The 12,739-nt window shown below is 43.1% G+C and overlaps 1 protein-coding gene across 1 annotated transcript; it reads left to right on the top strand.

Moving 5' to 3' along the window:
* Positions 1 to 373: 373 nt before the first annotated feature.
* Positions 374 to 11,926, top strand: KCNV1 (potassium voltage-gated channel modifier subfamily V member 1). Its single transcript, XM_041412869.1, has 3 exons — positions 374 to 1,007; positions 2,741 to 3,267; positions 11,062 to 11,926. Exons 1-3 carry the CDS (start codon positions 526 to 528, stop codon positions 11,571 to 11,573), a joined length of 1,521 nt encoding a protein of 506 aa, XP_041268803.1. The 5' UTR covers positions 374 to 525; the 3' UTR covers positions 11,574 to 11,926.
* Positions 11,927 to 12,739: the final 813 nt, after the last annotated feature.

Genomic DNA, 12,739 nt, shown 5'->3' with positions numbered 1-12,739 from the left:
CAGCCCTGCCCAGGCGCTCTGTGCGCGGCGGCTGCCCCGGCGCGGGGCTCGGCTCCGGCCGCAGCAGCCCAGCCGAAGTGCGAGCGCGGGGCGGGAGGGGACGGGCTGGCCAGCGGCCCCCAGGGCTGCTGTCGGGGCGCTGCCCGGAGTCGCCGCTGAAGCCGGTGTTTCGTGTTGTGTCGTCCCGGTGGGTTTCCCCTGCCCCGACCCAGCGGCTGGAGATGAGCGCTGAAGCGGAGGGGCTGTCGCGGGCGGACGGTGCCGGCGCGGACAGCACGAGGTGACGCCGCCTCAGGTACCCCGGCTCCTTCAGCATCCTCGCGGGTGCGGGCGGCGCTGGGCTGTGCAGCACCCTCCTGACCTCCGCCCAGCTCCAGGCACCGCCCGGAGGCAGCGGGGACCCTGGTGCGGTGTCCCTGGGACGGTAGCCAGAGGCAACATTCCGAGCCTGGCGGGGCAGCCTTCTCTGCAGCCGTGTTGTGATTTTGATTCTGGAGAGTGTGGGCTGCTGCTGGCAGCTACAGGATGAAGTCGCCTCCCTGCTGCATGTCTCTTTCTTCCCAAGCATCTTTGGAGGATCCAGGGAGTAGCACATCCCTGGGTTCGCTGGAGTCCAGTGTTTTCTCCAGTGAGGAAGAGCAGGGGCCCCTGCTCCAGAAGGTCATTCCCTCTCTGGACTGCTTTACTATCAATGTAGGAGGCAGTCGCTTTGTGATGTCCCAGCAAACTTTGTCTTGCTACCCTGACACCCGTCTTGGCAAACTGGCAGTAGTGGTTTCTGCTGCCCGGGATGTGGCTTCTGGCCTCCTTGAGCTTTGTGATGATGCCAACCTTGTGGAGAATGAGTATTTCTTTGACCGAAGCTCACAGGCATTTCACTACATCCTGAATTACTACCAGACAGGGAGGCTGCATGTGATGGAGCAGCTTTGTGCACTCTCTTTCCTGCAAGAGATCCAGTACTGGGGTTTGGATGAGCTCAGCATTGATTCCTGCTGCAGAGACCGGTGAGTTGTGGGAAGATGAGGCTTCCTCATCTTGTGGATTGTGGGCTAGATGAGTTCAGCATTGACTTGCATTCAGGGACCCTCAGGTGAGGGGTCTAGCAGTGGGGATAGGTGAGGTAGCAGGAAAAGTTGTGTGAGTTGAGCCCAGAGTGCTGCTCTAGCAGTGGATGGATGTCAGAAATGGGAGATGTGTTGGGTGAGGTCACAGTTACCATTTGCTGTGGGAAAGGTCGCTGGTGAGGTCAAGATAATGAGACAGTAACAGGGTCTGGGATGTCCTGTAGTGGCTTCAAACTGGGCCTGGAAGCTCAAAATATTGAAAAGGACAACGGCAGAGATGAAAAGGGTTGTGAGAGATGCCCCTTCAATCATTCAGTTTGAGGTTATCATAGAGGGATTAGATGTGGAGTCAGGCACAATGCTGTGAGGGTTTGGATCCTGCCCACCTGCACTTTAATTTTGAAGGATTTCCAAATTCAATCTGGAGAGGCAGAAGGGGGGCTGGTCACCTGCCAGGCTGAGTGTGGGTGGCATGACTCCAGGAGGAGCCATGAAAGGAAGCATTGCACGTGGATGTAACAGCTTACAGGGAGGGGGCAGCAACAGCGGGAACATGGCTCACTGGAGACAAATTATAACAGGCAGTTTAGGAACGAGGTGGGTTTTGACTGAACCACCCCGAGGATGTTTCTGTTAATTCTATTTGCAGTTAATTTCCCACCATATTTAATGTTACTGGTTTGGGTTTTTTAGTATTGAAGAAAATAATTTTATAAAGAATGTAACTGCTATTTAGCTGTAGCAGTTATGTCCAATTTATTAGAAAGAAGTGATACCATCCCAAAAGGATATTAGAGATATCCAACCCTAGTATGGCTTAGTTCTTCAGCTGAGAAAATTGGAGCCTAGTTTTCATCCCTGTGTTCCTTCTCTGGTAGGTGTAACTGAACGCTCCTACTACTTTAGTGATACATGGATCTACAGACCTTTTTGACATGTGCAGGACTGACTGTGTTGAAGGTTGAACAACACCTTTGTCTAAGGCTTGAACTTTGCAGCAGGCAAAAAGAAAGATATGAAAGAAAAAGATTTTTTTAGTGTACTTTGAGTATGTTTATGATTGACAAAATTCCACTTTAAATATACTCTTACTCTGACAAAACACTATATATTTACAGTCTGTAAGTTTTACTCAGTACAAATGCTTGTCCACTTTGTGTGAGAGCCCATATATCTGAAGAAAGAAGGATACCTTGTCATCTTAGTGTGTATTGACCAGAAGTTCACCCATGAACTGCATGGCTTTAATTATGCCTTCAGTTTTACTATTGCAAATATGGACTCTGCATAATAAAAATGGCATACAATTAAACAAATTGAAAACTGTTTAAAAACAGAAGATCTGGTTGTGCCAGGATTGCTTCTAAGAATTCATGTTAGTCGTGCCACAGATCCTACTGTGGTCAACATGATCCATATAAATAAATCGCTATCAGTAAAATTACTCTGCATATAGAATGTGTCACTGATGTGAAATGGGGTAATAGAAGTATATCAGTCAGTGGAAACATGCTGCAGGGGCTCAACAATAAAAGCCATATGCTTGATATTAGGGTTTTGTGAGTTCACATAAGGTAAATTTTAATGTGTATTCTTCTGACTTGCATGGTAAATGATAAGACAAGCATCTGCCTACTGGTATTCAAAATCTCTTGGGGGGTGTTCCTGGGCAGGTACTTCAGGAGGAAGGAGCTGAGTGAAGCCTTAGACATCAAGAAAGATGCAGAAGAATTGGATGCCCAAGATGAAGAAGAGGATTTTTCTGGTAGCCTCTGTCCCAATGTTAGACAGAAACTTTGGGAAGTTTTGGAAAAGCCTGGCTCCTCTGCAGCAGCCAGGACGTTTGGCACCTTGTCCATGGTTTTTGTTGTTGTGTCAATTGCCAACATGGCCTTGATTTCAGTAGAGCTCAGCTGGCTGGCCCCAGCACTGCTGGATGCCCTAGAGTACCTGTGCATTGCGTGGTTCACAGCGGAGTTCGTCCTGAGGCTCCTGTGTACACGAGATCGGTGCCGCTTCCTAAGGAGTGTGGCAAACATCATAGACCTCCTTGCTATTTTGCCTTTCTACATCACCCTGCTGGTAGAGAGCCTGTGTGGTGGTGAGAGCTCCCAAGAACTGGAGAATGTGGGGCGCATTGTCCAAGTGCTGAGACTTCTTAGAGCCCTGCGGATGTTGAAGCTGGGAAGACATTCAACAGGTATATTTGGCCATGGCTATGATACTTCTCAATTTCACTGCCTGCAATAGTTGTTCCTGGGCACAGTCCTCCATTTTGTGTGTGCACTGCATGACACAATCTGTTAGCAGTAATGGCTTTTGAAGATCTTACTTTTGAACGTTATAATTGAGTGACAAGGGCCTTCTTCAAAAAATTTTAGCTCTTCATAAAGCCTTGCATATTGTTTGCATTGAACATTTACATAAACAGACCTCAGTGTTGCATGCTGTAAATCATCCACCAGTCATTCATAGTGTGATAAATTTTAGTACATATATATGTGTTGATTTTATTAGGGAAGAAGCAGAGATCCTCAGCCCAGACTTTTTGTATGTTCCAAAGCCCACTACTGACAGCTGTCACAATTACATTTGTGTAAAAGCATATGTGAAGAATTATATCATGATTTTGTTCATGTCACAGATCCTGAAAACAACCACAGCGGAGAACGTTTCAAGGAAACTTTAAATCCTTTGCAGGTGGTGGGTTGAGGGGCTCTCTGGCCCCATTGAACCCACTGGTGTTCCAGTGGTCTGTGGGGCCCATCAGGGGCTGCTTAGGCAGGGGGACCTGGCTGCAGTGCAGAGCAGCAGTGCCAGATTCAGCCAGCATTCACCAAGTGGTCTGGGGCCCTTAGTGCCCTGACACTCCTGACAGATGAATGAACAACAAGCAGGGGTGGGGTGGAAGGTGAAATGCATTTCTGTGAACCATCTTGTTTGCTCTCTCTGGTGAAAGGAAGGCATAAAAGTTAACATTTTCTAGTGGGAATTTATCAGAGGATGCTGAAAATTAATGGAAAGTGTTGGATTTCCTCTTGCATTTCCTCCGATTTTATTACTACTTTGTGGCATGTGCGTACCTGGCTGTATGAAAGAATAAAAACTGTCTTGGCATTTTCAAAATGATTTGATTATGTGCCCACCTAAATCAGTGGAGAATATAGTGCTGAATTTTACAGGAGAAAAGTTCAGCCAACACTAGTAGCTTTTAAAAATTAAATCCTAATAGTAAATCATTATATCTGTCCTGCAATATTAGCTGTTCTGAAGACAGTTATGATCATTCTTTAAAAGCACCCAATATGCCCTTTCAGGATTTCCAGCCATGAAGCTGGAATGGTTTGATGCCTGTCCATATTTTTGGAGAGCCCTCTCTATGAACTGGCCCAAAATCAGCAGGAGTTACAGTGTGCTCACAGCAGCAGAATGGTATATTTTTTACCACTGCCAGTGGCAGGGAGTAGCTTTGATACTACTCATAAAAATTAGCATCATCAGAGTTACCACTGAAAGGTAGCAAACCTGCCTGCCAGTGGCAGGGAGTAGCTTTGATACTACTCATAAAAATTAGCATCATCAGAGTGGTTTGGGAAGTATCTTAATCTTACTCTCCACCCTAGATTATGCCTCTACTGATGCATAATAGTCCCTTAGAAAGCAGTTGAGAGGAATTTTATAATGATTCAGTCTGGCAATTTGTTAGTTTTGCTTCATTACAAGTTTTGCAGGGTTTGGTAGAGGTTTTTTGCAAGGCTTTTGTGCACTTTTGATGGTAGTTATAATGTGAATGCCATCCACTCTGTGTTTTGAAAATAACTAAAAGATTTTATCTCATCAGGGCACTTTTGTGCTGACTAACAAAATGGTCTTCCAAAAGTATGTTGATTCAAGTTAAGTTTCGAGTTTATTGCAATTTATTCTTACAGAGTGAATGTGTTCATTCTGTCACTCAGTTTTGTGGCTCTATCAACTTGGAATCAGATGTTCCAGATATTTGTATAACTGCTAACTTCAGGTATACATACTTTCAAGGATGGTCTAAACACTTCGGTTTATATATTCTTAAAGTAATTATTCAGTATTTACCACAGTTGATGTCATAATATTGAGTGACATAGAATTTATGTTAGGTTGTAGTGAATTAATTACATAAAAATATAGTATTGTGATCTGGAGATGTGCTGTCTTCTTTTTACTGGAATAAAAATGCCAGTTTCAAGGTACAAGAAGCAACATATGTATCAATTTAAACCACTCGGAGCAGTGTTACCTTCATTGTGTTGCTTCTTTGGTAGGTCAGTTGCTGCCTACTTAGTTCCAGAATGCTAAATCAAATCTGTATGATTTAAATGTAGAAACTCACTGTTCTGATCTCCTGTCTGAAGAAGTGTGTTAATGTGGTTCTAAAGACATCCTTTACCACAGCTCCTAATACAAGATGAGCCCCTCTGTATCATGCATGGAGAGCATCCTCCTTGCACATACCCAGGCAGTCCTGATAAACAAACCTCGGTGTTCAGGGGTGGCTCTTGAAGCTCGTCTTGCTCTCTTGCCTTGGATCTGACAGGTGCCTTCCAGTGAGTCTTCTCTCCAGCTCCTACACTCTCAGACCACACAGAGCTTCAGGCACTGCTCAGTTTCATGTGGCAAGATATTCAAGAGCAGAAGATTTGTGTCTGGAGACAGCAGCTTCTCTTTCGTCAAGGAGGGGTGTTCACAGCCACAAGGAGAACATCTCTCTGGTACTTTGTGGAGCCATAGCAAAGCTGGGATCACAACAGAGCCTGTCCCTTCTGTCAGGGGCAGGGATGAGTGAGGTGAAAAAACATCAGTTATTTTCTTCACTTTCAAGAAATAGCAGCTTAACCCTTTCTATGGGACAAGAACAAGAATGAAAATAAGAAATTAAAAAAGTAATTTCTGCCCCTTTGGAAGCTGAAGCCAGCTCACTGGAGGGATGTGATAATAAAAACACTCAGGCTAGACTAGTGCAAGTGTGCAGTTACTTATGCAAACTATGGTATTTCATCAAGGAACCACTGAGAAATCAGTAGTACCTCTGTCTGTAAAATGTGTAGCTAGAGGGCAGGACTACTTCTCAGATACAGCAAAATTATGTATTTTAGTAACTTCAAGAATAGAAGAGAACTGAAGCTGCATTTGTCATGTTCTCAGATGCTTCTCAGCTGTTGCCTTCCCCTGGGACCATGTTTTCAGGGAAGCCTTGCTGGTCTCCTCTGGGAAGCACATACAGAGGCACTTGTTGAGGAGAAGTAGGGTATGAGCATCTTACTTGTGAAAGCAATGAGCATGTATTTGAGAGAAGACTATAGCATATTTAAGGCTGTCATGCCTCTAGAGTCATGAAAACTTGAAACTTCAGCACTTTTTGTATCAAAACTTTAGGGTTATTTAAACGATGTGTAAACTGAAGCTCCTGAATACAAGTTTGTATTGCCAAGTCACTTTGGACAAAAGAGAGATAGAACTTGACCTGCATAGCAGAAATGCTTCCTCTTCCTCCTACCAGGGCTGGGGCTGGTTGCCAGCCTCACACAAACTCTGTTACAGCACCTTAGCACCTTCCAAGCATGAGTAACCAAGCTGTTACAGCTCCTGGCAAGGAGTTCTCATGAGAAGCTGTAAGACTTGCTGAGGTGTCTGTGCTGGAACAACCCTAGTTTGGTCATGTGCCAGGACTCAGAGGCATTTTAAAAAGGTACGAAGTAATATAGTAGTATACTTTATACATGTCATTACACCAACTGATTCCCCCTAGAATGAGCTGCAGAGTCCAGTAGCTTCTCTGATTCATAGGTTTGCCTAGGGATGTCTCCTGACTTCATCTAAAGACATGAAGAATTATATCTTCATTTTAGATGAGTGTACCAGAAGTAAGAATAATAAAAAGAAAAAATCAGACCCTGAACAGTTAGAATAAGTAACCATAGGAAAAATTAGAATGTCATCATTGTGATACAAAGAGTCAACAGTTACTGTTCTTTTCCCCCTTATTTTAATATCTTTTATGTGAAATATTTGCTTTTAATTTTAGCTATAATACTCTCAGGATTCATCATAAGGTACAAACCCTGGCTTTTATACTATTCATTTATGCTTTGAACAGAAGTGCTACAGGAATGATTTTAAATTGTAACTTCTTCCTAGCTCACCTGAAAGGACTTACTCTTCTGCCTTGTTTAGTAGGAAGTTTTACTGGGCAAGGGCTCATAGTAGCTTACTTGGAAATGAGAATTTGATCAGAGTCCTTGCAGTTATCTCACAGAGCTTTTGCACTTCTGATATTAGTATTTCCAAAATATGAAGGCAGTCATATTTACAGAGAAAAGATTCCTCTGATACATCTCATTCCCCTTGTGTTAAAGGTTTAATCTATATCATTGTAATAAACGTTCTACATATCATAGGTATAGTAATACAAGATCTCAGTATGGGTAATTTCTTTACTGGAGTTTGTAGCATTGTAAGAAAACCCCAGCATTGCCTCCAAATTCTACCATGTACTTCCAGTGTTAGCCGTACATAAAATTTCTAAAATCCATTAGACCTGCAGAGGAAAAGAAAGAGCCAAAAGCAAGAAATGTTAACATCTTGTAGTTTGAGACTGTCCAAAAATCAAATTGCCTGTAATGCTAACTAGCACATGAAGTCTGCAAGCAGAGGCAGAGCCTCAGTAAGCTGTTTTGCAAACACTAGTTTAGTGAGAAGAATACCCATGAAGGGTAATGCATAAGCATTATGTTTTTCTCATTTATTAGAGAAAGCATCTCACCTTTTTAAAGAATAGTAATAAAAACTAATCTGAAGTAATTCAAAAGATAATTTCAGTCTCCTATGTGTCTCAGCTGAATTGGTACCCTGTTATCTTCTTTCTTTCTTTATGTGTGCAATATTTATCCATTGCACTATTTTTGGATTTACTTTCCTGCTTGCTTTGCTTCCTGCAGTCTAGCCTTGAAGCAGTAGCTCTAACAGGAATGTAGGGGGTTGTGGAGAGTGATCCCGAACTCCCTGTGCAGCTCATGGGCAAAAGGACTGATGCAGTACATAGTCAATTAACAGGATTCCATGCTTGCATTGAACTATCTTGAGTTTGGCACAAGTGCAGCTGTTACAGGAAAACTGTATTTGTTCTGATGTCTCCAGATACAAGGTAGTGATAGGGCTTGGGGGGAGGGAAGAAGGGTCGAAGAGAGTTTGTGACAACTATAATAGGATTGAAAACAGTCCTTAAAGAAAAAGTTATCAAGTGTACTGAACTGGGGTCTAAGTACTCACACGGCGACACACATTTGGTAACTAAGGGCTCCTTGGTCCAAGAAAAAAATAGGACAGTGGCTGGAAAACAGAGGCTTGGCACATCTAGTCTCCAAGTATATATATTTTTGTGTGTTTTTAAGTAGTTTAGAGTGGTGCTAGATCTTCTCTTACAGCAGATTAATAAATCATGATAGTTTATGTTGTCTAAATTATGTGTGTACATTGTTCAGATAATAATTCCTATACTGTGTATTAAGAAAATATTGATTATGTCAGATGTTCAGACATAGATGCTGTGATCTATGTCTGTAAATCACTTTTTCCCAGCTTCTGTTTAGAGCAGCACCTCTTTTTAGCCTCCCAGGGTCAGTGCCTCATTAGACCAGCAGAAGTGCTGAAGAAGAGAGATGTGGTGGTCAGAGATCATTATGAGCATGGTGTCCATGAAATTAGAGTGTTTTCATTTCATGGCGAAGTGAGGAAAGAGGTCAACAAAACCTCTCACATGGATTTCCAGCAGGCAGGATTTGACCTGTTCAGGAGACTGGTTCAGAGAGTCCGTTGGGAAACAGTCCTTAAAAACAGAGGGCTCCAGAATGGCTGGACATACTTTTGGAAAGAAATCTTAAAGGCTCAGGACCAGGCGGTACCAATGTGCCTAAAGATAAGCCAAGGAGGAAGTAGAGCAGCCTGGATGAACAGGTAGCTTCTGCCAGAATCCAGAGAAGAAAAGAGAGTTTATGATTTTTGGAAGAAGGAGAGGAGCTCGGGAAGAGTACAAGGATTTCGTTAGGTCATGTAGAGAGGAAATCAGAAAGCAAAAGCTCAGCTAGAACTCAATCTGGCCACGTGTGAAAGGCAGTAAAAAGTGGGTTTATAAATACATTGCCAGCAAAAGGAGGGCCAAGGAATATCTCTGTCCTTTATTGGTTGGGGGGGGGGCGGGGTAACATTATCACCAAGGATGAGGCAAAGGCTGGGGTACTTAATATTTTCTTGCCTCATTGTTTAACAAAGAGAGTGGATATCCTCATGGCACCCAGGCCTCTGAGCTGGTAGACAGGGATGGGAAGTAGGATAGACCCCCTGCAATCCAACAGGATGTAGTTAGTCACCTGCTGTGCACTTAGACACTCACAGGTCTATGGGGCCACATGGGATTCATCCTAGGGTGATGAGGGAGTTGGTAGGAAAGCTTGTCATGGTGCTTGCCATCATTTATGATTGGCCTTCATCAACCAGGGAGCTGGAAGTTAGCAAATGGAAGGCCCATCTACAAGAACGGTCAGAAAGAGAATCCAGGAACATCTTGGTGCTGGGGAAGATTATGGAGAAAATGATCTTGAGTATGATCACATGGCATGTGCAGGACACCCAGGGGATCAGGCCCAGCTGTGGACTGTAGGTTTTGGAAAGGACAGTTCAGCCAAGGCTTGATCATCCTGATCTTTTATGACTACATGGCCTGCCTAGTGGATGAGGGAAAGGTTATGAATGTTGTCTACCTGGACTTCAGTAAAATCTTTGACACTGTCTCTCACAGCATTCTACTGGAGAAACTGGAGGCCCATGGCCGGAACAGATGCACGCTTTGCTGACGTGAAAACTGGCCCCGGGGGGTGTTAGTGTATGGTGCCACATCCAGTTGGTGGCAGAGACTTGTGGAGTCCCCAGGGCTCAGTACTGGGGCCAGTCCTGTGTAATATCTTTACTGATGATCTGAATGAGGGAATTGGGTTGTACCCTTTAGTCAGTTTGTAGACAGTACAAAGTTGGGTGGAAGAGTTGATCTGCTGGAGGATATAGGAGGGTTCTGCAAAAGGATCTGGACAGGCTGAATAGATGGGCTGAGACAAACAGTATGAGGTTCGTTAAAGCCAAGTGCTGGATTCTGCACTTGCATCACAACAACCCCTGTTGCAGTGCAACAGGCTGAGGGAAGAGTGGCTGAAAGCTGCCCAGTGGAAAAGGATTTGGGTGTGATCAGCCAGCTGTGCCCAAGTGTCCACAAAGGCCAATGGCCTCATGGCCTGGGTAGTGTGGCCAAATGGACTATTTATCACTCTGTACTCAGCACTGGGAAACCTCAAATCCTGTATCCAATTCTGGACCACTCACTACAAGAAAGACATTGAGGTGCTGGAGCATGTTCAGAGAAGGGCAATGAAACTGGTGAGGATCGAGAGAGTAAATCTTATGAGTGGCTGAGGGATCTGGGGTTGTTCAGCCAGGAGAAAAGGAGGCTCAGGGGGAACCTTATTGCTCTTTACAACTACCTGAAAGGAGGGTGTAGCCAGGTGGGATCAACCTCTCCTCCCAGGCATCAAGCAATAAGAAAAGAGAAAAGAGCCTCAGGCTGTGCCAGGGAGGTTCAGGTTGTATGTCAAGAAGAATTTCTTCATGGAAAGGGTGGTTAAGCATTGAAATGGGCTGCCCAGGGAGGTGACAGAGTCACAATCCTGGAAGTGTTCATAAAACAACTGGATGTGTCACTTAGTGCTGTGGTTTAGTTTACAAGCTGGTGTTCAGTTAAAGGTTGGATTCGATGACCTTGGAGGTCTTCTCTAATCTTACTGAGTCTGTGATTGTCAAGACATGTTCACCCACATTCAAAGAAAATATAAAGCAGTCAGCCTTTAAGTAAGAAATGTTTTGCAAAGATATAATGACAGCTACATGAATCAACCTGACAGCATTTCTTATCTTTCAGGCTTGCGGTCTCTTGGGATGACTATTGCTCAGTGCTATGAGGAGGTTGGCCTTCTGCTTCTTTTCCTCTCTGTAGGAATCTCAATATTTTCCACTGTGGAGTACTTTGTTGAACAAGGTGTGCCAGGCACAACTTTCACAAGTGTACCTGGTGCTTGGTGGTGGGCAACAACTTCCATGACAACAGTTGGTTATGGTGACATAAGACCAGACACTACCATTGGTAAGGTAGTAGCCTTTATGTGTATACTGTCAGGAATACTGGTTTTGGCTTTGCCAATAGCTATAATAAATGACCGTTTTTCTGCCTGTTATTTTACGCTGAAGATAAAAGAAGCTGCTCTTCGGCAGCGTGAAGCTTTAAAGAAACTCATGAAGAACTCATCGAGCGATTCAAATATCAATGTTAATTTGCGAGACATATACGCACGCAGTGTCATGGACATGTTGCGGTTAAAAAGCAGAGAGAGAGCAAGTACAAGGAGCAGTGGTGCCGATGAATTTTGGTTTTGACTTTGGGTGTGATGATTTTTGGTTTTGACTTTGAACTTATTTAACCTTGTGTAGCACATAGACGAATTCAGAAATTTAGTATTAAGTATCTCTTTTTTTTATTATTTGCCACACAGTGTATTTCATTTTCCAGGTGGAGTTTTACTTACTTGGAAAGACTGAAATATTTATTGTATACAAAAGGCAGAATTCATAACATGGAATCTCTCAAGAAACTCTAAAACCTGCTTTCAGAACTGGATCATGGTAGGTGAGATGGGAAATAATGGATCCATGAAAGTAAAACAATGATGCAAGCATTTGTCTAATCTAAATCCCTACTAATGTATCATAATAAAGTTCTGGTGAAAATTGCCACAGTGTTTCGAATTTTAAACGTGTGGTTTTTGTACTTGCACTTGAAGAACAAAAGTCAAAGTCATTTAGGAAAACTGAAAAGGGAAGTCCAAGAAAGTAAAATATTGAATAAATTTAGGATGACATTCCTATAACTAGCTTAATCTTTACCCCCTTTCTTATCCCCATCTTCTACCCTATTTGCATGAAAAAAAGTCATTCTGGGGTAGCATGAGGGTTGGAGGGAGGGAGGGGGGGATGGGTTTGGAATTTCCTCATTTGCAGAGAAGCAAAGGGCTACCAGATAGATAATGGGTATTAGGAGGTAGGTGGAAGTATCAAGGAGATGCAAGATCTATAGCAAAGTACAAAACAGCCGTTAAATAAGTGCCATAATATAGAACATTATTTGTAGTTGCTTCACAAGTTGCAGGAGCTAATACAGTCTTTGCAATATGGAAATAATTTACAAACTTAGTTTAAACTATGCCTTCTCTATGAGTTTTAATTCCCATGACTTATTTGTGTAGTTAAGCAGTTTTTGTGCTCAAGTAAAGTCACCATTGGATAACAGGAGAAGCAAAAATTGTAAAAGATAAAAAGCTAGTGATTTCTCTGTCTCCCATTAAAATTGTAGGTATTCCAAGTAAACCAGGCTTTTTAAAAGTTAATTATCTTCACTGATACATTATTAGAAAAATGATTCATTAAAATATTTTGTTTCAAAGGAAAAATGAGCACTTGTTGGACTGAATGCTTACTTTATGTAGTCATCGATGTAAAAAACTAAAATAATCAAAGGTATTTTTGGTCCAGTTTCCCACCACTCA

The sequence above is a fragment of the Onychostruthus taczanowskii genome, unplaced genomic scaffold, assembly GCF_017590055.1.
Source record: "Onychostruthus taczanowskii isolate IOZ18803 unplaced genomic scaffold, ASM1759005v1 scaffold4, whole genome shotgun sequence".
Classification (NCBI taxonomy): Eukaryota; Metazoa; Chordata; class Aves; order Passeriformes; family Passeridae; genus Onychostruthus; species Onychostruthus taczanowskii.
The sequence above is the reverse complement of the archived record's forward strand: the minus strand, read 5'-3'. Positions and strand labels throughout refer to the sequence as shown.

Bases quoted from the DNA above. Each gene is read 5' to 3' on its own strand.
- KCNV1 (XM_041412869.1), top strand. From the start codon at position 526: ATGAAGTCGCCTCCCTGCTGCATGTCTCTTTCTTCCCAAGCATCTTTG. The intron at 1,008-2,740 runs GTGAGTTGTGGG...GTTCCTGGGCAG, and splicing joins GATTCCTGCTGCAGAGACCG to GTACTTCAGGAGGAAGGAGC. The intron at 3,268-11,061 runs GTATATTTGGCC...CTTATCTTTCAG, and splicing joins GCTGGGAAGACATTCAACAG to GCTTGCGGTCTCTTGGGATG.